At 37.9% G+C, this 25,878-nt stretch overlaps 1 protein-coding gene across 1 annotated transcript in view; it reads right to left on the reverse strand.

The window, feature by feature from the left end:
* The window catches only part of KCNN2 (potassium calcium-activated channel subfamily N member 2), a 77,875-nt gene that overhangs the window by 33,060 nt on the left and 18,937 nt on the right, over positions 1-25,878 (reverse strand). The window contains exon 4 of the mRNA XM_067315432.1: positions 23,491-23,909. Coding sequence (XP_067171533.1) covers positions 23,491-23,909 — 419 coding nt within the window. The remainder of the gene's footprint in view (positions 1-23,490; positions 23,910-25,878) is intronic.

Here is a 25,878-nt window from a genome sequence, read left to right on the forward strand (position 1 = left end):
TCTGGCCTCGCTTAACAGCCTCCCTCCCCCACCCCATGCACCCCTCCAAACCTCCACCTTTTTGGCTTATCCCCCAATATAATCATATTCTCACCCTCACTGTGTTCTTTTCAGCAATTTCAAGCTATTTTGTTCCTGCAGTGGCATAACGGAAGTCAAATCTTATCTCTGTTAAGGTCAACAACAAAACACTCATCGACTTCAGTGGGACCAGGATTTCTGTTCTTTTTTTTTGCTGCAGTTTCAGCTGATCATTCCTTAAAATGTTTCCCCACAGTGTTTCCACACTTGCACGCTTCAGAGTTCTTACTTTGCCTTTGCCTTCATCTCACATTCTGGAAGCCAATAAAGCTTCATTGTTGAATGTAATTCCATATGTCAAGAAACATTCTGATAAAACAGCTAAGCTAATTAAACTGAAAAGAAAATGTAAAAATATTTCTCCTCAACACTTAGAAGTGTAATAATGAAACAAAACACTCATCTGGGGACTTAAACTTAGCTATTACTTATATGTTTATTTCCAGTATGTTTGTTGTGATCCAGTATCATAATGAGTAACACTAAAGATCTTGGAAAGCCATACCCAAGTCTTAAACCAACTGTTACCTCTTAGAGACCGAGCTCTGCTGGGCTAGACTACCTTCCATCTGCCTGCAGCATGTTCTTTTAAATATCTGCCATGACCATTTTGAGAAACAAGTTGCTTATTTTGATAGACCTTGTCCCAACCCCTTTATAGCAATTTCTGCATTCCTGTAATCACCTGTCCTACAAGAACAAGACAACAGCATAGTGAAATGGAGCCAAGAAACACTGGCAGGAGAGATGAAGCCATGCCTCCTCGGACAGTAAGAGCAGCGCCGTTTCTCCTGTTGAATTTGCTACTGCCATACTGCCTGCAACATATTAAGAGCTTCCCCTTGCCTTTCGCCCCGTGCGCGTTACTTCTTCTGTGTCTGATACTGCTGACTCTCTGAAGAATGTTAAAAAGAACCAAAAAACATCTTCAGAAGGTTTTTTCTTTTTGTCTGTGTTACTGAATATTTTCCTGAAGCTTTAGCATTCTTCATCTTAGAAAGCACAGTCTCAGCCTCTTTTTCCTTAGGCTCCATCATTGGCCACATAGAAGTTATAATGTCTATCCAGTCAGAGTTTGTCATTAATTTCTTTTTCATACTCCCAGTCTATCTGTCTATTTCTGCTCACTACTTTAATGCAGCAGCAATAACTCCATTTGTTTTTGAAAGAACAGCATAGTTTGCTTACTAGTAAAAAGACCCACTAATGATAGTTATAAAAATACTCAATTTGGCATGTAGCCTAGAATGATTACAATATAATGATATAATATAATGATATAGTATAATATATTAGACTTGAAGATATTAAAAAGCACATAATGTGATACCATGCTTGTTTGTCTTGTTCCTTTAATGGAAAGTTTTGCCTGTGTCAGAATTGCAAGATTTTGGTCAGTGTAAGAAATTATAAGAATGTATAGAAATTTTATAGTATTACAGAAACTTATAGAAAGAGGTGGTAAAACAATATATAAATATTATGTAGGTCTAGATTCTACAAAAGTTAGCATCTACCTGCCAAAACTATTCAGCTGGAAATACCACCACTGAGGGCCTGGCTTCCACAACACCATTACTAAGAGAGTTAATCACCTAATTGTGAGATATTCTGAAGGCTTCTGCTTCGGATTCCCAGTCCTAAACTCTCTCCTGAACTGAACAGACTAAGCAAGTACTTTTATCCTATAACTAAGGAAAAATCTGGGTTCCAGTCCCTCAGAAAAGTGTACTAGCCAGCAGATCAGAGTCTCTCTCCAGCACTCTTGCTAAAACGTAGTCCCAGAATAACCAATATCCTATTGGTTAAACATTTGCCTAGGAGTAAGATTTGGCTTATCTCTCAGAGGCAATTTCATAAAAGAAATTTTTAGAGAACAGTGGAAGAAAACTAAAATCTGGCTGCAAATGATATCATTGTAAAATATATTTTCTATAGGCTGAAAGGCTTGTCCTACAGTGAAGGAAGATGCCACAGTGCATTTAGTTAATTGAAACAAAAGAACAAGTCAAGAAAAACAAATCTGTATTTCTTCATCTCTTCTGCATCAAGTCACAAAGGAGAACACCTAGATCACAGCTCTGTTACAGTATATAGGCTGTATATTACTGCATGCTCAACTACCCAACTTATCTCACAATTAGCAATCCTGGAGGAAAGGAGAAGAAAGCATTGTTTAAAGATAAACTACTTTGGTAACAATAAAGTTATATAGGAATAAAACCAACTTCAAGATTTCAAAGATTCCAGTCATTTTTGTCTTTGATCCAAGCTATTAAAAAGACCTTTTTCACAAAAACTGAATACAGTTTAGAAACAGAATTCATACACGTTGCATTTGATATGACTGATCCAATGAAAAAGGAAAGAAACAAGTTAAATATGGATAAAAGGAGGTACCATTATTAACTATATAGTATTTCTTAACACTAGGCATCATGGGAGAACTAGATTTTAGGAGGATTCAAAACTGAACTGTGTTATATGCATAACAAGAATAACCAAGGTTACAGTAGCAAGATAAAAATGTATAAAGATATTAATCTTGACGTTTCATAGCATAAGGCAGATATTAAATGTCAGGGATTAGGAAGAAGTTTTGCTTATTGGCAGCTATGACAGATCTGTTAATCTCTTTGAGATTTGTATCTGATTGAAAGCAGAAAAATGAATGATATAAACCTTTATCTTTAGAAGCAGAAGGAGAGAGTTTCAAAGTGATACCTCATGGCAGGGCAGCAGCATGCCAAGCATCATTGTTAAAATCCAGCGCTGCACACAGCCCAAAAGGCATGAACACTTCAAAGCTGTGAGACAAGAAGGTGGAATAAGCAAGCAGGAATAACCAGGGTAGGCCCGTTGCTCAGTAAAAGCCTGTACGACACATCCCAACCCTACTGGAGAGGAAGAGCCTGGCTGGCGCTGCCAACTCCACAAGCAAACAGAAACGCTAACAGGCAGTCACGGGCCTGGAGGGCCTCACGCTGCATGCGGGCTCCGGCACAGCCCAGCACAGGAATGGCTTTGGAAGTCAGGGAACTTGGTTCAAGACCATAAACATCCATTTTCAGAACTTGCCAGGCCCCAAAGATCTTTCCTAGTGGGATGGCCAAGTGAGCAAGAAGGGAGAAGCAAGTTCAAAAAGCTTTTCTGTTGCCTGTCATAAGACCTATCACACAGCTACCACGCAGCTTATTTACCCTAGATTTCTTTTTCCTTAAAGTAACATCTAGGAATTTTATATGAACTGTCTCAAAGAGGAGAAAAATAACGAAACCCAGAAAAACCTCCAAACCCAGAAAAAAATCTCAATATATTCTTTGTAGCCATTGTTCAAATCACCAAAGGAACTGTCTCTCACCCGCAGGTCACTCACATGTCTGTGTGCCATTGGTCTCACTGGAAAGTATAAGATTGAACACAAATGTTAAAACTGTTCCTTCACTACAGGGATGGAAATCAGCAGCAGAGGAAAAGAATCAGTTTCACTGTTTCTAAACATGACTCATTTTAATAAAAAACACACAAGAGAAATAGCAAACAAAGCAAAGCCAGTAAGAACACCCCTTTCTCTCTCAGAAACTATAGCTGGGACTACTAGTAATAGCTATTGTTACAGTTACACAACTGATTCTTTCAATTTTAGAAAACTTTTATTAATTATCCATTGTGCAGAATTTTGCGCAATGTTAATTATTTGGACTAATACACTTCATCCCAATTCAGACGATCTTTTTTTCAGATAGATCTAGCTTCCTTACGCTATGAAGCAGGCACTGGGATTCAGCTTTTGCCAGCTTTGTTGAAATTCACTTACATTTGGTGTCTTTCTGAGTCTCCGAGAAAAACAAAAACAGTTCTCATACATTCCACGGAATTGTCCTAGAGGTTAGAGACTCAACTGTCCTTTCCCAGCTCCTATACATATGTCCAGACTGCACAGAGGAACTGAACGTGCTCTACACAGCTTGGGCTCTCAGAGGCAAATTGAGACACCAATAGTCATTTTTAGCTGTCTGAGCAAGAGCAGCAAATAGACCGAAACACACACTCATAACTCATGCTCTTTGGGCTCATGTATTATAACGCACTCTAACTCCATTATCATATACTACTTCTTACCCTTCACAAAAATGCACAACTACCTAGTCCTGTCCTAGAGGACAGCTCTGCACCAGGGATGAACAACAGTAGCAAAAAATACTTTATTTTGTTATGTCTTTCTGCCTCATTTTTCTGAAATGAAAATTCAGGTTTTAACTTGTCATAGCTTTGTGACAGATTTCATGCATGACGTTAACCATATTTGTAACAGCTAGTCCTTATTTTGGTGGTCTTCACATTCTGAGCTTTCAGCTCTGCACTTCAAAGTTTGGTTTGCCAAAGCTGTGGATGCTCAAAGCTGCAACTAAACAATGAACTCAAAGTTCTCTATAATGACAAGTAGGTCTAAAACCAAGAATCTATGTTTCTTAAATTAGACATCCAAAAGTTGCTTAACCACAGAATTCTTCATTGGGCCCAAAATACTGGCATGTCCCAAAGCAGCAAAATAGCCCTTCAAATGCCTCAGTACCTATAAGCCAAGCAAAATGGATGCAAAAACTCTTGGAGCACGACTTCCCATGGGCTGCCCCCAAACACACGAAACAGAGCTGCTGATACCTTTTTCCTCGCACCTCAATGATCAGGGCACCCACCATGGGTAGCAAACTCAATTTAAGTCTCTTCTCAAGCCCAAAGCTGACTTAAATCAACATCACCATCTCCCTGTCCTAGCCGTTAAGATACAGGTTGTGAAATCATCTCAGACTTTCTTTCTGAAGCTATTTTAACTTTAAATTGAATTCAAAATGGAGAGAGCCTGCCTCTGTGATCTAATGGAGAGAGATATTGCCCGAAAGGAGCAGCATAGGAATCGGCGAAGGGGACATGTCAATTCCAACCCCTGACAAATCACCGAGTAAACATTAGTTCTGCCTTCAAAGCAACGTTCAGCAAATATTTGAGAAAGTACAGAGACCACACACACATTGACTAATAGAAATAAAAAACAAAATAGTCAAGAGCTGCTCCTTCTGTAGTTATGTACCTCATCATTATCAAATGAGAGTCATTAAAAGAAGCTACTGTAAATAAACACTCAGTTAAAAGAAATATTCTAATGCATAGACCAAACTGAAGTGCCATAAGCAACTCTAAGGCAAAATTTTTATTTTTGAGCATTTTAGTTTGTATACTTATTTTAAAAATATATATATGCATGTATATTTTCTTTCTGCAGCCATAATTTTGTTACACAGTATAATGTTTGAAATTTTGATACAGAAAGAAGGAATCTTATTTTTCACAAGATCTTTAATTCTTCAAAGTCTAACAGCATTAGTTACAGCTGTATTATTGGAATATCAATCATTTAAAAAAAATCAAAGAAAGTTCCTTAATAAGCTCCACTGTGAATCATTTGGTATATTTACTAGCAACTAATTCACTCCTGAAATTTTCCTTTATCTTGCATTTTACATTTTCTCTGGAGATACTGTGCTACTATTTTACACCTCTCAGAAAGAAAGAGGCTTGTGTTTTGTTCTGTTGTTTTTGCTTTGTTTTTTTAAGTTGAGATCATCAAACAGAATCAATTGACAGCTAAGGAATCTGAAGGAATTTGCTGAGGAAAAACTTCAGAAAAAGAAGTTTTAGAAATTAGAATCTAGAAACAGAACTAATTATTATGCACTTAAAACGAAGCCCACTACCTGAACTAGGTAAAGGTTAGCCTTTCTTTTCTCTTGCATGCATATGTGGGGAAAAGGATGGGGGAAAAGAGGAGGAGGGCAAAACTACCCAGCAAAGATAATACTGAATTCTCAGAGAAGACTCTGTTGCAATCTGAGCAGTTTGAAGGTATTTTTTTCTCATGGAACTAATTTCATTTATCATCATGCAAATTTTTATTTTTTAATTCCTTGTTTTTCTACAGCAGAACCTGATGCCTTCCATAAAAAGCAATGAAGGACAAGTTCACAGTCATAAAATTTCATCTTAATGTCAAAACTTCTTGAAAATATAAACTATTTTACCAACACGAGCATGTTTTCTAATGAAATGCACATTGGAAACAGATGACAAAAAAAGCCCAAGCCAATTTTGTCTACCCTAGAATTAAAAAAACAATATAATCAGCAGATTCATCCAAATGTATGTTCTGGATAGACTGGAGAATAAAACTCCGCTATATAGGATAGCATCGTGCAAGTAACGATTTTATAAAACCAAGGCAGAATTGTTTTTAGCTAACGCTGTGTCTGAGACAAAGCCTGTGGTCAGTGGAAACAATTTCATTGACTGCCTCTGATTTTGGACTAGGCTCACACCCCATATCACTGGCAATGCTAGTGCCATGTATTTAACGTAAATGAATGCAAAGTATATTTGTTCCTTGAAAATATTTTAATGTCTTTTATGAAAAGAAAGGATGTGTTTAGTTTAATGCTTCCATAAGTCACACTGCTTGGAACTAGACAGATTTTACCGAATATTTATAAAGACAATTCCAAACATGAAGTCTGTGTACTTGAGAGTCATCAAAAGTTGTGCCAGATTTCACTAACAGTCTGTTACTGATGTATTGGGGATAATAAGTACATTTAATTTCATGAAATATAAGGAAGTATAAAAACATAATTATAAATTGTTATACAGCAAATGAAGCAAAGAAAGCACTTGTAAGATAAATACTTTTCCACTTATATTTTTATGTATGAAACTTTAGCATGATGCTGTCAATCTTTAAAAAAAATGTGTTCTCCCTTTTCTATTTTATTCTTTTCACCACACTGATAAATAAGGCAGCTAGAAAAATACTTCAAGGTGAATTCCTGTGATGATGTGAATCTAAAAAAATCAGTAGTAGTATTAGTCATTTTACAGTCACAGTCAAATAATATAGAATCTTCTCAAAGTATATTATGTGGTACAATTACCCAACCTATACCAGAGAAGAATTTAGTTCAGAAAATGGCTGAAATAGGCAAACTACTCATTTCTTCTGCTGGTTGATACTAAGAAACAAAGAAAAAATGGCTGGTTTTGCTTTCCTCATAGCACCAACATGCCTGCCAATACATCTTGGAGCTACACATGAAGGACAGCAGGTGACAATCATATTTCACCAGTTCATACGGGAGATTTTGGCATTCCAAGCTCACAGATTTCAGGAATTTAACTCTTCACAAACATCCTTAACTAAATAGAGACATTCATTTGCTAGAGATTAAAAACGGTTATCTGCATAGAAGAAAAATTTTTCTTTCTGGTACAACCAACATATTACTGTATGCCTTACACTGGAGTGAATGGGTATACAGATAAACTATGGGACAGCATTTCTGTCACAAGTCTCTTATGGCTAACACAAGTTAAAAGAAATATCATAGTTTCTGTCACGCTATCAGAAACAAAATACAGCTGTAGTACTTAACTAAGGTGTTGGTAATTAAAGAATATCATCCTCTTTTACTTATAATGGACCTCTGCAGTGTCAGATTTGAAGAAGTAGTGCTCAGCCAAATACATCTGAAAGAAAATGCTTAAGAGATGGCATGTCACCATTGAAATCTGTAGTACTAGAAGCTTGAAATTATATGGAGCCTGAATCTTCTACTTTCTTCCCATACTTTCTCATAAAAAAAAAAAAAGCTTAAATAGAACTTCTTGGTTTTGCTAATTTTGCAGTTTCAAGTTTATTTGCTTACTTGCTTTCAGGACAGCATAACACTAAGAATCATTAACCTTATAGGGATCATCCTCATTTTAATGATAGCAATTTATCAAAAAATAAAAAATCTTGCAGTATTTTCTCCAAACACCATGCACATGAGAGTTCTTTCTACTGCCAAGTTCTTTCTACCACAAACATTTTGTTGCCTGATCTCTTGGCCTTCATTCAAGACTTTCTCACTGTTCATCTCTAGTGATTTCATTGAAGAATTGGAGAAAGCAGTAAAATGCTGTACTCTGAGGGAACTCAGGGAGGTGAGGTTTTTAGCAAGAAAGAGCAGTTATATGTAGTCACTCCTTGTTCTACTGGAGGGAAGTAGCTTGAGCGGCAATGGAACTTACTTATGGCGCTATCTACACCTGTATCATGTGTTTTTGCAGTCTACAGCTTGAACATGTTGGAAAAATCTTTTAATAATAATATAGAGATTTTTGACTAAAGTCTCTTGATTGTTCTATTGGTAATTTCTATGCAAATCGTACATGTATGAGGTTTCTATGTGACAGTTTCATATTTAAACTCAACTCTTGGGCCATTATTCAGGCAAGCAAGCACATAATCAGGGTCACGTTGAACAAAGGATTTATAGGAGAGGAATCTGTGACTTTGGGGATGCTACCTACGGCTTTACTGATTTGATATGAATACCAGACTGAATTTGAACTGTTGCTAATTATTCGTTTTTTTTCAGACTGTGGAATGGTTCACAAAAAGCTGTCAACATAATTAGTATTAAATTGCAACAAAGAGAGTCTGAGCAGGAAGATGAAATGTTAAATGAGCTTAGAAATGGCCCTGAAAATGAGGTGATCTCACCGGTGGGGCAAACATGGAGAAGCGTGCATGCACGAGCAGGTATAGTTCTAGGCAGAAGAACGCTGCCCTTAGAGAGTTATTAATCCTCCACCTTTCACTTGCTTGACAGAACTGGCCTTCTGCAAGACTTCACATACACAACAGGAACTGAATCCAATTACAAAAATAAAAATAAAAAAATAAAAAAATAAAAAGCACTTGTAGAGCCCCCTTATACAAACATGACCGCGGAACTACAGCTTGTTCCGGTATCTTGACTGTTTCAGGGGTCTTGCCTCATAAAAGTCCCTGAGATTATCATTTGAAAGCATCACAAAAACCAATTTTTGTTCTTTGCCTCTCATTTTAAATGAGTAATGACCACCAGCTTATAGGTTAAAGATACCTTATTCCATTAGCAAAAATCCATAACATTAAAGAAAAAACAAATCAGAGAAACACAGCAGAGTGAGTTTGGTTTGAGAGAGGAAGAAAAGAACTAGACACAGAACTGAAGACATGTGTCACGCTAACAGAGCTGGGGCCACTTTATACATAAGCAGTATTTCTGGAGCTACAAAACATTCACTCAAACATTCATTCATTCACCAAATTTAACAGATTGAAAAATTTTCCTATGACAGTTCAACTACATTTGAATGTCACCTTTTTACAGAACTCAAAAAAGAGATGCGAGTGAAGGTCAAATTACTGGGAAAATAATCTTAGGCTTCCCTAAACTGCAACTTTTGAGTTCAAGAAATGGAGTCATGAGTCTCTCAAGGGGGAAGAGGACAGACCTCCAATTACATTGATCAAAAATCCCTGAAAAATGTATTAGATCCACAGTCTTACTTTTCCACTCCACCTAGCTCCAGTTAATTTATCCTTTAGGTTCAGAAGCTGTGATCAAATAGAAGTAGGAACCGAGCTGAAGGATGGTCACAAAGCCTTCTGCAGAGGATGGCCCATGCTTCCTGAAAATCAGTCCCCAGAAAGTGAGAAAGCATAAGGTAACCATACAGAATAACCACATTTCCTGCATTTTCACTCTTCCTACTCTGAATATGTACCGCTAGATTGCATCTCTCTACCTGTACAATGATTTTAAGTGACATAAAGTATGATTACAGTGATAATTCTTTTAATAGGACGTTTTGCTGGGTAAGTTCAAACCATTTTGTTATTCAGTATAAGGATACCATGCCAAATAGTAAAGATAAATATTACTACCTACATGAAACTGACACGTAGAGCTTAAGTGACTTCATCCAAGGTCTCAACAGATCTATAGATGGATTCTCCATCTCGTGCTTTAACAAACAGAACATCGTCTATACAATTAAATAACTGCATTTTCCACTAAACCTTTCCACTTTTTATTTTTCTACATTTTTATGAATTTATAAATTATTTCTATACATTTAGCATACTTTTTTTGGTATACAAAAACCTTCACTTCACTGTTCTATACTATCTACAGAACTATTCCCTGTTACTTGAATGACAGCAAAGTATTAGAGTTGATCCTATTAAAACCATACTAAAATTCTTTGAGTCTGAATTTTTATTTTCCTTTTGAAGAAAATGAAAATGAACTGGTCTGCTGTGTAATTCCTGGTGCAGATTGCTGTGTCTCCAATGGACACTGAACATCAGGCCACAGCATCTGCTTCTTGACTGATTATCTGTGCCAAAACTCATTTTGCAAAATCAAGAAAATCATACTCCTTGCCATCAGAAATACAATCACTGAAGGACAACAGCGTCCTGCTGTGGTACTCTGATTGTGTCAGCAGGTCATCTACCTACCAGCACACAAAGAACAAGGAAGGCAACTGATGTGATCTGCTTGCAAGGAGGTGCAACTGTTAGAGCAAGTACCACTCTAAATGCAGTTTTATCAAGAATTATCAAGCACAACTTTTGTCAAACGTTGGTATGCTTGGAAAAGGAGGAAAACTAATGCTGCAAGTATTACTGAGAGCTGACAAACCTCTTTAATGCTAAGTTAACTAAATGTAACATATAATTTGCTTTTGAATGCCTTGGAAGGAATCTACTGCAAAAGATTCCACTTTTACACCAAAGTTTAAACAGGCAGGGATACAATTTTAGAAGCTCATTAGTCTGAAGGTGTATGATGATTTTCTGAAAAGATGATGATTTTCTGAAAAACAAAGTCAAAAGAAAAAGACATCTGGGCATGAATATTTGATCTGAAATCTCACTGTTCAGTTTCAGATAATGTTGCATCTCTACCATTTTGGATTATGGGAAGATTTTCAGGCTATTATCTACTGTATTCTTTAAAATATAGGATAACATAAGAGATTGCCTTTAGTTCAAGGAATTGGAACAGCGGCTATCTTTTTTCTGAAACACAGCTAAGAGATAAATTGCTTTCATTTGAAGACCAGTACTTAATGTAAATCATTTGCAAGGTCATTTCCCACATACACTACCGGAGATTCTGAAATGTGAGATCCAGCCCCTGGTCAACAGGTCCCAAAGGAAAACATTTTGGATAATTCTCAGGTGAACACAATTAAACTAAGTGACTACATAAGTGATAAATTTACACTATTCAGTAACAACAGAGATCGGGTTTGACTGAAGAAGATGGGACACAGAGATTGATGTCGTCCCTCAGTACCTACAAGATGAAAGGCTGAAGCAGCAAGTGGATGGCGTGCTTGCCAAACAGCACCTGCAGCAGCATTGGCTCCACGTTCTCCTACTGCAATCCTGTTCCAAATCCAGCAGTCGGCATGCAATGTTTTATAAACACCTTTAACCCCTGCAAGATGCACCATAGCCAAATCTTAAATTCTAGAAGCAGCCATTGAACTTTCTGACATGACTGATTATTAGCTGAGATACTTTCCATGCTCTGCCACGCTCTTCTCCAGAGCTGGACAGAGGGAGCAGCTTCTCCTCTCTGGGTCTCATGTCCGATATCCGTCCAATTAGAGAGGCAGCAGCAGTAGAAAACAAGCCAAAAAAAGGAAAACAAGTGTTCAGCGAACATCCTCCTCTCCCCTCCAGCAGCTTCACGCTGCAATGGGACTAGCATTTTTTGTCTCTCTTTGAGATCAAATCCTTCTGTTTAACACTTGCACAGTCAACAAGGGAAATAATCTCGTTTGACTCTCTGTTGTTTTGTTTTGTTTCAAAAACACCCTGACAGCATGAAACAGCTAATATGGAGCAAATTAAAGACAGAAATGCACTACTGATTTAGAGAGCTTTTTGCAAGCAAAGACATGGTGCTCGAACTGGATTTTTTGATATTAATATCTGTGTTTGTGAAAATGATCATAGCTTTTGAAGAAAACAATCAGGGTATTGGTGTCTTATTCAAAAATGACACTTCCATACTGCAGAATTTTTAATTCCAAAATGACTGAGCACCAGCTATTGAATCAGACCCATTCCTGAACCTGGATTTTCATGGCTCAGGCTGCCTTAGTTAATGAGAGCGTGAGGTCACAGCTTGAACTCGCCCAGGCTTCGTCAGCTGAGCCCCCAAATTTTTCAAGATTTTTAGTCACATCTCTACTCAGGTGTTTGCTCTGTTGTGTGACAATCTGAAGCATATTACTTTGAAACTGTGTCCTTTACAGCTTTGCTGTTCTGCTATTTATGGTAAGAAATGAAGCACTCAGTCAGACATACAAGGATGAATTAAAAATGACTGTCTAGCTACTCTGCTCAAACAGCAAGATGAAAATGTTTAATATTCTACTATTAAGAACATGTCGAAAATGGATATGCATAAGCTAGTACTGCCTGGGGTCATAATCACTAAATTTTCCTCTAAATAGAAGGAACTACAAATTCTCCCCCCACACCCCCACGATAACAGCAATTAAAAATGCTATCACCTATTTGATTACAGATGTTAGCACAGATACTTTTGTGAGTTAACACAAATTATATTCTACATAAACAAAAGAGTGCTTCCCACAAAAATGCATTTGAGACATCATTGAAGTAAGATGAATCAGAAAAGGATGAGTTTCATTTACATGCAGATTCTTGTCTCTCAGAGGACCTGGCAACACAGGATCATCAAAATCTCAATATATAAGCACCAGCAACTACACACTGCCTATAAAAAGATACTTCATTAAAATCAAACAGCTGGTGGCAGCTGCCATTTTGGAATTTCTTTTGCTTAAATTAAAAGTGTTTTGTAAGAGTCTTTCACTAATTCTATCAAGTTTAACAAGGCATAGTTTCCCAATAGAGAATTTAAAATTAGAACACTTTCACTGCCATAAGATTATTCAACCGAAAACCCTCTTAGTGCCTTATAAACATTACGGAGTTTGAAGAGAGAGAAAATTATTATCCCCTTTTTATTGCAGCTCTCTCTCTGCAACGCCTGCTGTAGACTTCCCCCCTCCTTGATATGGCCTGGCATCACCACCTTGGCCCCAACTCCTGAAAAGAGTTGTGGAAAGTCTGTACAGAGACAAGAAAGGCCAAAATTACAGATAGAGGTGAGACTGTTGGGATGGGATGGTTAATAGCTCAAGGATTCAAGAGGGAAAAGCATCAGCCTGGAAAGGTATAAAATCTTAAAGGAAAAAAACAGGGAGACCAGTCAGGATGGCTTGTCTAGCCAGGGCCGGTGAGGTATTGCCCAGCCATCAGCATGGAGGTGCTGGGTGGCACCGCAGCAGCACTGAAGACCATCCCTGGGAGCCACCAAGACCACCCTTCTCTACCAGCTCAGCAAAGCCTCTCAGGGGTCTTACTGGGGTGCTGAGCGTACCAACACTTAGCTGAACAGCGCACAAAATCCTAGCTATAGCAAGTTAGCAAGTATATAATTGCTTTGCACTTCTAAGTCATGCATACCCTGCTCGCAGAGCCCTTTTTATATGGCTGAAGATTACCAAACACTCTGACCCAAAAGAAGGTCAGAGGAGCATTACAGGTAAACAAATTAAAGATGTATTTAACATCATTAGTTAATCCCTGGATTGCAAAAACAACTTTGGCAAATCTAGTTTAGAGTAATCTAAATCTAATCTTTTTATACAAAATCCTCATCTTTGAAAGAATATGTTTGTGTGTTTGGCCCAAACAACTCTCAGTTCCTAGGTTTTCAAAACCTTCTTGCTTTGTACTCCAAAGTTACATACAACTCAAAATATTTTTAATGCAACTTGTCAGATGAGACAACATGTTATGTGACTATGACTACGCTCGTATCTACAGATTTCTTCTCAAGTTTACAATTATTAAGAATACTTCCTAACATGATCACCATCTGCTTTACTATGCCATCATAACAAAATATATGCAGCTTGAAGGAACTGGTGAACAACACATCTATTGCACTCCACAAACTGGGACATAATCTTGCAGTCCTGGGATACCCACAATACTTACTAACATAAATTTCATTTAATTTATATTAAAAAACTATTGCTTTACACTTTCAGGTGATCATCAGGGGAGACTACATCAGCATTAACTCATTATCTTCTGTCTTCCTGTTTTACCTTTAACCATTCTATCGTGTCTTCTTTGTGTACTACAACATGTTGTATTGCTTCAAAGACAGCATACACTATATATTTTACTGGTATATTCACTTTGTAAATAGTCTTTTGCAAGTCAAAGTTGCTTGTAAATATTTAGTGCCTTCAAAAAAAAAGTTATTTCACAGTAATTGCCAGACATCCTTCTCTTTCTTTCTTTCTTTCTTCCTCTCTCTCAGACATATACACACACACACACACGCAGACCAGGTGATTATAACATTGCTTTTCATTCATGCCAATGCCAGTAATCCCAACTTCCTAGCAAAACAAAGCATATTTTCAGACAGTTAAAAAATTCCCTACAACTGACACCTAAGTTTAGATCCAAGGCTCATCCCAATCACTTTGTATGATTACACAATGAATACATTCATTTTTGCATCCATCACCAAAGGCCTGGAAGTCAATGAGAGTCCACAGGCTTCCACAGGTTTTGCCTCAGGTCCCGAGCCATGCTGGAGCCCCATGACTGGGCTATGATTTATTCCTGTTTCTGCCATTATCCTCCTTGGGAAGCTGGTACTCCAGGATTTAAGAAATCTTTATACCCTCATTCCACCTTTGCAGTGGTTGGGGGCTGGTCTCTCTAGCTTGGCATCAGAAGACCAGATTATGCCCTGGATCACCCGCTGGCCACACCCAGTCCATCGCCGGGAGCACAGCACCCAGACACCATGTAGCCAGCCCGTTCCAACTCAACCCGATACATGTCTGTGGCACAGTGCTGGGCACAGTCCATGAGGAGTACCCCTGACTGACTGAGTGGTGGATCTGCTGCCCCCACCGCCAGGCTGACACGAACACAGCTTCCCATCTGCGGGTGAATTAAGACTACCGAGACCCTCACCTCAGCCTTCGGCACCTCGGGCAGCATGCCTCCGAGGGGAAAAGGAGCCGATTAGCCCGGTGTCACTCCTGCCAGGGCAGTGTGCACAGTACAAGCTGGCAGCACAGTTGCCATCAGTTGAACCTGAACAGTTTGTCATAAACTGCTGTATAATACATGCAGGCATCAAATGTTTCCATAGGGATTTAGAGCTTGCTAAAGAGTTGATAACAGAGTAGTACTGAAGTAAATGGGGTTGGGGATCCTTCGAATGAGCAGTCTTAATACAAGGCTCTTACAGCTGCATGTAAACAGGACAGTACCAGTACCATATTACCTAGGAAAGTGAAGTGACTTGTGAAAATATAACACTGTTGGCCTTGTCTGTAGTACAGATTGGTCTGGAGAGCTATTCTACCCATATACATGAAGAGTATAGGGCTTTTTCATATAGCACCTTGCCACAGCTATTTATCTAAGTGCAGGCTTAGATCACTAGTGTGATGTCTCTGCACTGCAAATTACAAATTTGCTACAAATTACAATCTCAAGAACAGGTATAACAAGTTTAACAAAGCCTATAACAAAGATTGAACTTTTCAAGGCGAAAAACACAACCCAAACAAACACAAAAACTGAATGTACTGAAACAACAAATTGGGGGGGGGGAGAACATGGAAAAGGAAACCAAAGAACATGTAAAATATTTGAATAGCATCTTCTGATGTTTCCCTCCATATAAACATTAGTTTTTTTCAATTATGCAGTTCCTCCCACACAAGTTATCTGCTGTAACTGACCTTATAGACCTGATTTTTTATGGCTGAATTGTTGTAATATCTATAAAGAAATAAATAAATGTTGTAATAGCTAAGGTCACAGTTCAGTCAGCATATCTTCACTTTGTTAGCACTGAACTGACTATCACGATACAAACCCCTCACTGAGGTTCAACATCTAGATAGGAAGCAAATTAAAACAAATAGTAAAGCCTAAATCCCCCTTTCATTTTGTATTTTTCAAATATATTAAGCTACTGGAACAAAAAATTATATTCTGAGTTGATAAGAAATTGACTTCTGTGTCTGAATGATTATATTTTCCATGGACTGCTTTTAAAGTAATACTGCGAATTGTTTTGACTCCTTTCGGAGCAAACTATTCTGAAAAATTTCAGCTGGGGGAGGGGGGGGAGAGGGAGATGAACTACTGCATTTAAAAATAGAATGCAAGGGCCAGAGAATGCATCCCTGGCCCCAGTGATGAAATGATGGTAGACAGGTGTCCATAAATTGCTCTCTGAAAAAGATGTGGAGTGGGTACATAACCACCATTTTTGCTGAACAGAAGAAAGATCAGCCCCTGTACTGTTTTACAGATTCCAGATTAATGAAAAAAAAATGCATTTTGTCCTCAAAAGCAGATAAATACTACTTTTATAAGTATTTTCATTCTGTTTCAGCCTTTTGTGCTAAGCAAAAAAAAGCAGTTTTCACTTTACTCACCCTTATTGTGAGGCCTTGGAACTATGCATGAGGTTTTCTACTTCATTCTAGTCTCATACAATTGTTGTATGTATAAATCCTTTGTAAATAAAAGGGGATTTAATGTAAAAAAAATTTTTTTTCATACTCTAGATGACCTTGAAAAACAGATATAAAAAGTCGTAAGATCAGCTTTTTAAAAATGAGGGGGGTCAGGGTTTGTTTTGCCAGGGTTTTTTTGGCTTTTGCTCCCCCCCCCTTTTTAAAAAAACAAACAAACAAACAACCTTTTACACTCCCTTCCTCCAAGTTGGGTCTTTTATTTTTAGACTAGAGAAATACTGAACTATCTTGGCTTGATACATTTTTTTAAAGGGATGACTATACCCATTGACTTACTGCTCCAGTTATTGTTACTTTCCACAGCTAGATGGCTACTTCTGTAAATCCAAAAAAACCCGGAAGAATATAATGCAAAGTGCAAAAGCATTCTTGCTTTTATTCCCCAAATTCTTAATAAATCTCACCAGTAGCATTGTTCCAAAGGAAAACATGAATCCAAAAGAATGACAGTCAAACTATATGCCTTACAATAGGTGTTTCTGTGTTCTCTATTAAATCTACATAAACTGTTTTCTGTCTTCAAGCAGCTGTAGAAGAATACAGCATTTAGCTATTGCTCCTTCTGGATCTACCAAGGAAGCCAAATTTTTATTTGGATCCATCATTCTCTTTTGAATCTGGGTTACGTATATCAGACATACACTGACGTACTTGTGTGATGGACTCCCTTGCTGCCTTTATTATTTGATAAAATATCTGATGTCTGTTGGTAAATTTTCAGTCAAAAAGGATAATTTCACAAACAGTTACATCTGGTTTTATTTATGAATTGCTCTGAGGTGTAAATATTATAAAAGAATGACATAACATTTACAGTCAATCTACGTTGAGTCTGCAAAATCAGCAACTACGAGGAAACTGGAAAGCAAAGAGTCATTTGATCATTTGTAGCACAGGTTCAGACAAAGTCGAGGCAATACTAGGGCATATTTGTTCACTGTGGTGTAGGACATTGAACAGTTACCTTTACAACCACTGGAGAAACCTGCACTGCAAGTAGCAGATTTTGGTTTCAGTCAAACCAAGCAAAATTAAAGAACTGTGATAAATGGACAGTATTGTCAATAACACAAACATTATTTTATCTGTTGACAGTGATCAGAAATATTAGCTAGAAAAAGGAAAAAATGATAGGTCATTGCTTCTGAACTTTGGGGCTAAAAATAGGTTTAAAACTAAATACCTAAACTTGGCTTTCTAAAAACTGCTACTACAAATCTCCGCACTGGCATTGCAAAGACTGCTGAAGACAGTTTTCAGTGTGGGTTTTTTCATGCAGTGTAACAATTTCAGATAAGGCCCTCAAGCCAACCAAAGAAGCCAAACACATAACATGAGGAAATTAGATAGCTAGGGAAAGTTTTTTCTGCATGAATTACAACTGAGACTCTTGCTGCATCCATCTGCTTGTATCAAATGTATCCTTAGCATTTGCCTAGCAGTTGTCATCTGTGAGCTGCTTATTGAAAGCTTTGAGATGGCATCATATTTCTAAAAGTTAAGACAAATTTATTTGTAGAAAACACAAACAAACACTGAGCACTAAAGGATTTCACCTTCACACATAGAGGGTTGTCTTTTTTGTTTGTTAAATCAAGGAAAGAATAAAGAGCAAAAACTGAACGGAGGAAAAATGCTGACTAAACAAACTGCTCAATCTGCACTGACTTCATTGCCAAAAGCTAGGCAGAAGTACAAACAGAACCAAAAATGGTGCCAAAAATGTGCTCTCTGGGGAAGCAGAAAATCCAGTTCTGTTCTCAGTTCTGCTACTGTAAATCCACAATAACTCCAGGCATGGGATATGAGCTGTTCTGGACACACCACAGTGTAGTGCAGGCAAACATGGCTCATGTTGCCCTGATACAGAGCGTACGTTAGGGCCATGTTTGCATCCAGAATGCTAGGTTCTTTTTTCTGTTGCTTAGAAAAAGTAAGAGAAAAACAACAGCAACTCCCCTCTAAACAATCTGGACAGGCATACTACTCCTCGCAGCAGAGGCAGGTCTTCTTCAGAAGAGTAAAGCAAATCTGTCAGGCTTTTAAATGACACAATACTATGCACATTGCATAAACTTTTAACTTTTTTTGAGAAACATTTCTATTTTATCTGCTAAAACTAACTAATTGCTGTGAACAGAGCTATTTCAGTAACAAGATCATTATGAGAGACCACAATAAGTAATCCATTTACAGGGCTCATGATTCATGTACAGAAGTAACACATTCACAAGCATTCTAGATCATGTGCCTCAGAGATGTTATGAACGCAAACACCTATTGAGTTAGGCCTAATAAAAAATTTAGAGTTTCATTATGAAGCCCACGTATGATTGACAACAATATACTGATGCTGGCAGTTAAAAGGCTGCTATTCAAGCCTATGTAATGTAATCTTCCCCTCAAAATAGACACAAAACCCTAAATAATAAAAAAGCAAGAGTTTCTGGCACTATATACAGCAACCCTTCAGTGCTTTCCCCACCTTTTCCTCACAAGCTCTCTTGGCGAGACGACTCTGGAGCCTGAACAACCTGCCCGCGCTAGCTGCCCACTGTCATCGTCCGCACCGCAGTCTGCCCTCACCAATGACCTTAAACTGCAGTCCCAGAAAATACCCTGCTCACGAACATAAAGTGTCACGCGCTATAATTAGCTCTCTGGGAGCTAACAATGAAGCCATTAAGGTACCGAGACATGCCCTGCCTTGGTTCAGCGTACATCAAGTGACAGACCATTACAGCAGGGAAGCCTGTATTCAGCACAGCGCAGGGGAGTGAACTGCTCTGCCGAGGACCCATAGCCTGTCTCTGCACAGCTTCCTGGGGAGAGATGGATAACGATGCTCCTTCGCATCACCTTGCTCACTACAAAAAGCACTGCTTCCAAATTGCCTTCCATTCACAGGACAGCATTTTTTTTTTTTTTTTAGTGAAACATCTCCTGACTTCAAATAGCCCAACAGTTTCAAAGTCAGGCTGTCATTCAGCAGCAATGGCTTCTGCTCAGAATCCGCGACTTCCCAGGAAGGATGCTACCTACTGCGACTAACCCCCATCTTCAAAAACAGTTGGAATAGGATGAGACTGTTAATTGCATTCCATAATTTTAAGATTTTAATCTGACTACTAAATCTTATCTCCATTATTTTGTGCTAAATTGGATGGCCAACAAACTGCCTTAATAACAAGCAGTAATAATAAAACCACTAATGCAAAGCTTTATGCAAAACCTCTGTATAATTCCTCTTAATGAACTTGGTGCTAGAGTGATTCTGAGAACTCTTTATACTTAAGACCATTAAGTTTCACTCATGTAAATTCCCCCTCATCAAAAAAAAAAAGCCACAAAACTGCTGACTAAGTCCTAATTTCTGCTAAATGTAGCAAAATACACTAGGGCTCCACGTATACATACTGTTAAGTGGAACTCTTTCTAAAGGTAACATTTATTTTCTGAATCATTTTGTGTATATAAAATAGTCTATTCCATCAAAAAGATTCCTTCTAGCTACAACTAAAAAAATAATCAACTTAAGCACAGATGAAAGAAATGTATTTAATTTCTGTAAACTAAACTTTAACTATGGAGCAAAACAAACCCATTAAGATCCCAGGAGACATTCTCTGAGCACTGTAACCTACACAGCACAGAATGGATTCAGCGGCCTTTTCTGTGAAAAATGGCTATTACATCTATCTACACCTATACTGACGGGCGAGTGAAGAGTTAACAGGACTGAAGTTTGTCAATTGATATGCAGAAGAACTGATAGCACAAGAGCTGACGTGCACAAAGCTGCTGAACAGAGGACTTAACAGGACTAAAGAAGTCTACCAACCGATATGCGCAAGGACTGATATGCGCAAGGCTGCGGAATGATTAACAAGACTGGAGAAGTGAAGTCTGCCACCTGGAATCTGCACAGACTCCAGGGAGGGAAGAAACAATACGGAGGTGTTGGGGTCTTGCCTCGCTAGCAGGGTCCTCCCAAGCAGACAAACAGACAGTCTTGTGATTGCAAAACTTGCTAAAAGTCAGCAAAAGCAGTGTTTGCCCAGAGCCCCAGCCGTATAAAAAGAGACTTGGGAGCTAGGAGAGTTTGAGCAGGGACGGGAACGTGACCTGATCATCCTCTCCGGCTGGACCGTGAGTATCCCCCCCCTCCCCTTTTCCTGGGACGCTGGGTTAAGGTAACTCCTCGAGGTTGAGAGCCCTCTCACTAGGAGAGTGAACAAGAAAGCTTTCAAGCAGGGATAAGCAGTCCTTCCCATTAATAACGCAGTAATCGACGGTTTCAGGTTATCCTTCCTAAATTAGTAATCGCATTATTTTAATGGATGTTACTAATCCAAGAACTTGTGCGAGGAAATAAACATCTTTTTTATTATTATTATATTACTGTCTCAGTCGTTGCTATCGAACCTTCATAGCATGACAGCGTGACATATACAAAAAAGGATATTCATTTAGAGTGCTTCAGAGGGCAGAATGATAAAAGCCTTCCATTGTGCAGGGGCTTGGGGTTGCGTGTGTGTGTGTGTGTGTGTGTGTGTGTGCTGGGGGGAATGTTAAATGTATTCCTCTGTGGGGTAAGGACCTACACGTTTTCAGTGGACTAATTAGTAACAGGGAGCTAGAACCAGTATTATTCACTCAGCAGAATACTTATATATCCCCTCTAGGGAAAAGCTGAGGCAAAACATGCATAAAACTGGGTGTGCAACTAGCAAGAATGATATGAGTATCTAACTTCCAAAGCCAAAACCTATCCCTTTTAGTGTTTTTGAAATGTAAAATTAATATTGTTAAATGTTAAAGCACATGACCTTTGACTGGACTCCACTGACAGAAGGTAATTATACCAGGGACATATTAATCCAACACTCAGTTCTATATTTAACTTGCTTTTAGTTTAGTTTAGTTCTGTTTTTAAAGAGTCAGTGGTTATCCAGCTTACCATCCCAAGCCTTACAGTCACTTCAAGAACAGCAACTGCAATTTGAAATGTGCAATATCTGCCACAACTTCAGCAGAGAGTTGAAAAAGTCAGTCCTGATCGCAACCCTCAGTTCAGTGTACCTGGCTGCACAGCTAAGCTTCCTCCCAAGGATCACCCTGATGCAGAAGTGCCTCAGTTCTTATTCAGTAATTTTCATTGTGAGAGACAAAAGCTTTATATGTTTATTTTGAACATGCATTGAAAAGTTAGTAATAAAATGAATTTTTAATGAAGAAGTTATTTCATAATAATAAAATATTACAAGTTATTAACCAGTGATATATAAAATAGTGGTGGCAATGGATGCTGAACTTGCTCAGAACCACTTAACAAGTGACAATTTGGGAAATTCCTGAGCAGACACATGTTGTTGAAAGAAAACTGGTGGGAACAGAAGTGAAAAATATGAGACAAAGAAGAGGTTTAGCAGAAGTTTGTTACAGCTGAAGCCTGTTCAAATTTCTATTACAAGAACATCTTATTAAAATATAACTATTATAGACTAATTTGATATCTGGAATGTTGCGCCTGCCCCAACAATGGGGAATATTTTGAAACTAAAATATGTTGCTGTTAACATGGCATTTTCAGAACATACTCAGATGATTAGCCTTGCCATAATGGAACTACATGATGGAACTACATCGACACAAGGCTTCTACTGTAACACACTATATTCCACAATTTGGGGGATATTAACAATAAAAGAAGCAAGGTCAAGATGATCTCCATAATCAGTTTATAAGATCAGCTATTTTTCTCTGCAACAAATGGAGAAGTAAGGCAATGAATAACTTCCAAAAGTAACCTGACCATAACAGTTGGCTTGCATTTTAACTGCTGACCTAAATCAGCTAACTGTCACAAGTAACTCCTCTGAACTGTTCCCAAAATGAGCAAGACAGGAAAAGGAAGAGGAAAAACAAAATGATAACAACCAACATTGGAAATTCCTTAAATATGTTGAAGAAGGTCTTCTAGCTTAAGTAAGTAGAAATTCAACAGTGGATCTGAGAGCTGCCCCAGGCATTAAATCTTTCATAAAGAATCAGCCTAATTGTTTCCTTCAAGTTAGCCTATTCCACACAGGGAACATTCCCAGGCAGTCCTGTCCAACCAGAAGTTACCTGCTCATTTCTTTTTCGTTAAAGGTATGCTTGAGAAACTCAATTTCCAAGTGTCAGCACTGGTAGCCATTTGTTCTGCACCTACACTGAAGTTTGGGGGTGGGGGGAGGGGGAGTTTGAAAACTAGGTGACATGAATGAAAATCTGTTTCTCAAATGCACTTTTTCTGATCTTTAGGGAAAGAAAAAAAAATAGTTACATCATTGTAACTTCTGCTTCTTCTCTTGATCTTGCCTACTCCCCAATAACATTTTTGCACTTCCATTTTTTGTAAGGGACAATAAAACTACATTTTCCATTGAAATTTTCCATGGCTATTTCATCTGCATTGCTCTCAATTAATTTAGCTCACAAACAGCATAAATGAAAGCCAATATCAACACAGAATATCAACAACTACTGTTAAAGACATTTTATGGTATCTGTCCCCTGTTTTAGCAAATATATACAAAATTTGATCAAAACATCGAAATCAAATTGCAATGCTACAGTAAACATTGTGGCACAAACTTTTCTACAAAAGTTCTTCAGGTTAAAAGGCGAAGCACTCCTGACAATCTGTGACACAGTGCAAGCCACCCAGCACTCAACACATCAAGGACCTGCAAGCTCCATTCCATTAAATATTTAGGTCCCCTGAATATAAAACCAAAGAAGCAAAACAAGAGAGAAAAACAGAAAGAAAGAACCAACCAAACAAAACAACCTTACCTTTCACAAGCTCGGACAGTCCATGCAGCAATTATCCATAATGAGATACTAAAAACCAACAGTACAGTTCCTGGACATATTGTCATTAAAGTCTTCATAACAAAACGGGTATTGAAGTTTATCTTATTCAATGCTCCAATGCTTCTAGAGGAGGCATCAGTGAAAAGTTTGCTATGCAACAGCATAACTCTGGCAATAAGATATAGTCTTAAGAACATTGGTATAGATAAAATAATATCCACATCAGCTGTTGTTGTGGATGGAGCGTAAGAAAAGGCGAGCCGGGCCGTCCATGTGAATGTATAGTTCCCAGGTATGGGATGTATAGCACACACCAGTATTTCCAAGCAGATAAAGAAAATACGCTCATAAGTCATGGCTATTCTCCAGTCATCTGCTCCATTGTCCACCATGAACAACTGAAATAATAAAATATAAAGTTAACTTTAGCACGTCATTAACAAACCTTGTTATAATTCCATTAAAAAAAAGAACATACCTTTCAGAGCTGCTAATGACCACTAAAAATAAAAGAAATATGCTGTTTCAGCAAAGGACATTACCAAGCCACCATGAAGTGAAACATAATTTTGGCCAAGCCAAAAAGAATTTTTTCACTTATTTTTGTTAAACTGCATACAAAACTGAATTTCCACATATTATTTACTAAGAATTTCTCATATTCTTGTGTAATTGTGATTTCTTATTAAGAAAAGAAAAAAACTCTCCACCAGTTAAGCCTCTTCCCTTCAAGATCAATTGGTTATTCAAAGTTCATAAAATTGAGAAAAAATTAAGAAAGTGTTTTCAGGATGGAGATTTAAATTACAAATCGAAACTACTTTTTAAGGTAAAATGTTTAGTTTTATTTAAAGCATACCCATGCTCCAGCCAGGACAAGATTACAGCTTCAGTAGAAATATCCAAGCTTTCTTCCAACCTGTAACTTCAGGTACCAATACAGATCAATGCAGGCTACAAAACCATTCCAAAAATTACCTAAAAGGGTAACTCATTGAAAATTAGTTCAACTGTAGCTCTACTGCTGGCAATACCTGAACTAACTGTTATAAAACTAGGCTGAGCATGTTTAAATGAACAGTAGTCACACCTTCAAAAAATAAAAAGCAGAAGCCTACAAACACCAGAGTAGTCCCAGACAGCCAGGTGATATCTATTACTTACTGAAAATTAAATGCACATGTAAGTAAGTCCTTGCATGATCAAGGGCTTCAGTTTACCATCCAGGAACAAAAGTAACCAAACATTTCACACTGTTTAGTAAATGTTGTTCCTGAAGGTTTACTAAATAAATAAACGAATAATATTTGTCACTAGTAGAGAGCAGGGGTATGCAAGAAGCTGCAAATAAGCTACTTGGGGGGGGGGGAGAAAAAAAAAGGAAAACAACCCATAATACAAAGAACACACAAATTCAGGAGCAGGAGAAGACTGACCCACTGCTACAGTTGTGGTCTGAACTTAGGTGAGGCTATTCAGTAGATAGTAGTAGATTACCCAAAATCCAAAAGCAATTCAAGGGCTGAGAAGGAGAAATAACCAAAGAATGCCCTCCTCAACATAAGAAAAGTATTTCCAGCATGCTACACACCATATAAAGGGCCAAACAATTCCTCATCTGCATTGCTCTTTGCGCCTCTTCATCTTTTGAGAGTTTATTAATAAAAGCCTGAACTCTCTGTATATGTGCTTTAGAGACAGAAAACACACTCTACATCTTCCTGCCAATACACTGTTTTTCAGAAAAATGCTCCAGTCCTTTGTTTAAGAAAGCGATGACCATAAATTAACTTTCCTGTAGTTCAACTGACCCTATAACCTAAAGGAAAGAAAGAAGTTAACCACAATATGAAACAAATCCAAACCAAAATAAATTCTTGCATTTGTGGACCTGTTTTTCACCCCTTCGTGTTTTTTCTCTACCTCAGGTATAGTTCTTACCTCCACTGCAATACTATTAAAGCCAAAGAAACACAAACAGTATTGAATTAAGAAAAAGAAACACACTCAGTGAATTCAATGTATGCAACATCAGCATATCCACTTTCTTTTACTTGCAGTCTTTCTGAAGATTTTGTATGCTAGACACAAAAATGAAACAGATAGATTGACTTGCCTAAAGGTATCTCTTTAGTTATTTGTTTATTACCAAAAAGAGTTGAGGTTGCACTTACTAAATGTACTATTTGATATAAAAGGCCAAACATTCAAAATACAATGAGGCTCAAGTGCATTTGATTCTTATGAATAGCCTGTAAATGCTGTCAGTCAGATCACGCAAATGCTCAAACAGCTATAAAGAGTTCAAGGTACTTAGAGCGCTCATGATACAGATGAAAAGTAACCAGCTTAACTGGAGAAGAGATA

This window comes from Apteryx mantelli, chromosome Z (assembly GCF_036417845.1).
Source record: "Apteryx mantelli isolate bAptMan1 chromosome Z, bAptMan1.hap1, whole genome shotgun sequence".
NCBI lineage: Eukaryota > Metazoa > Chordata > Aves > Apterygiformes > Apterygidae > Apteryx > Apteryx mantelli.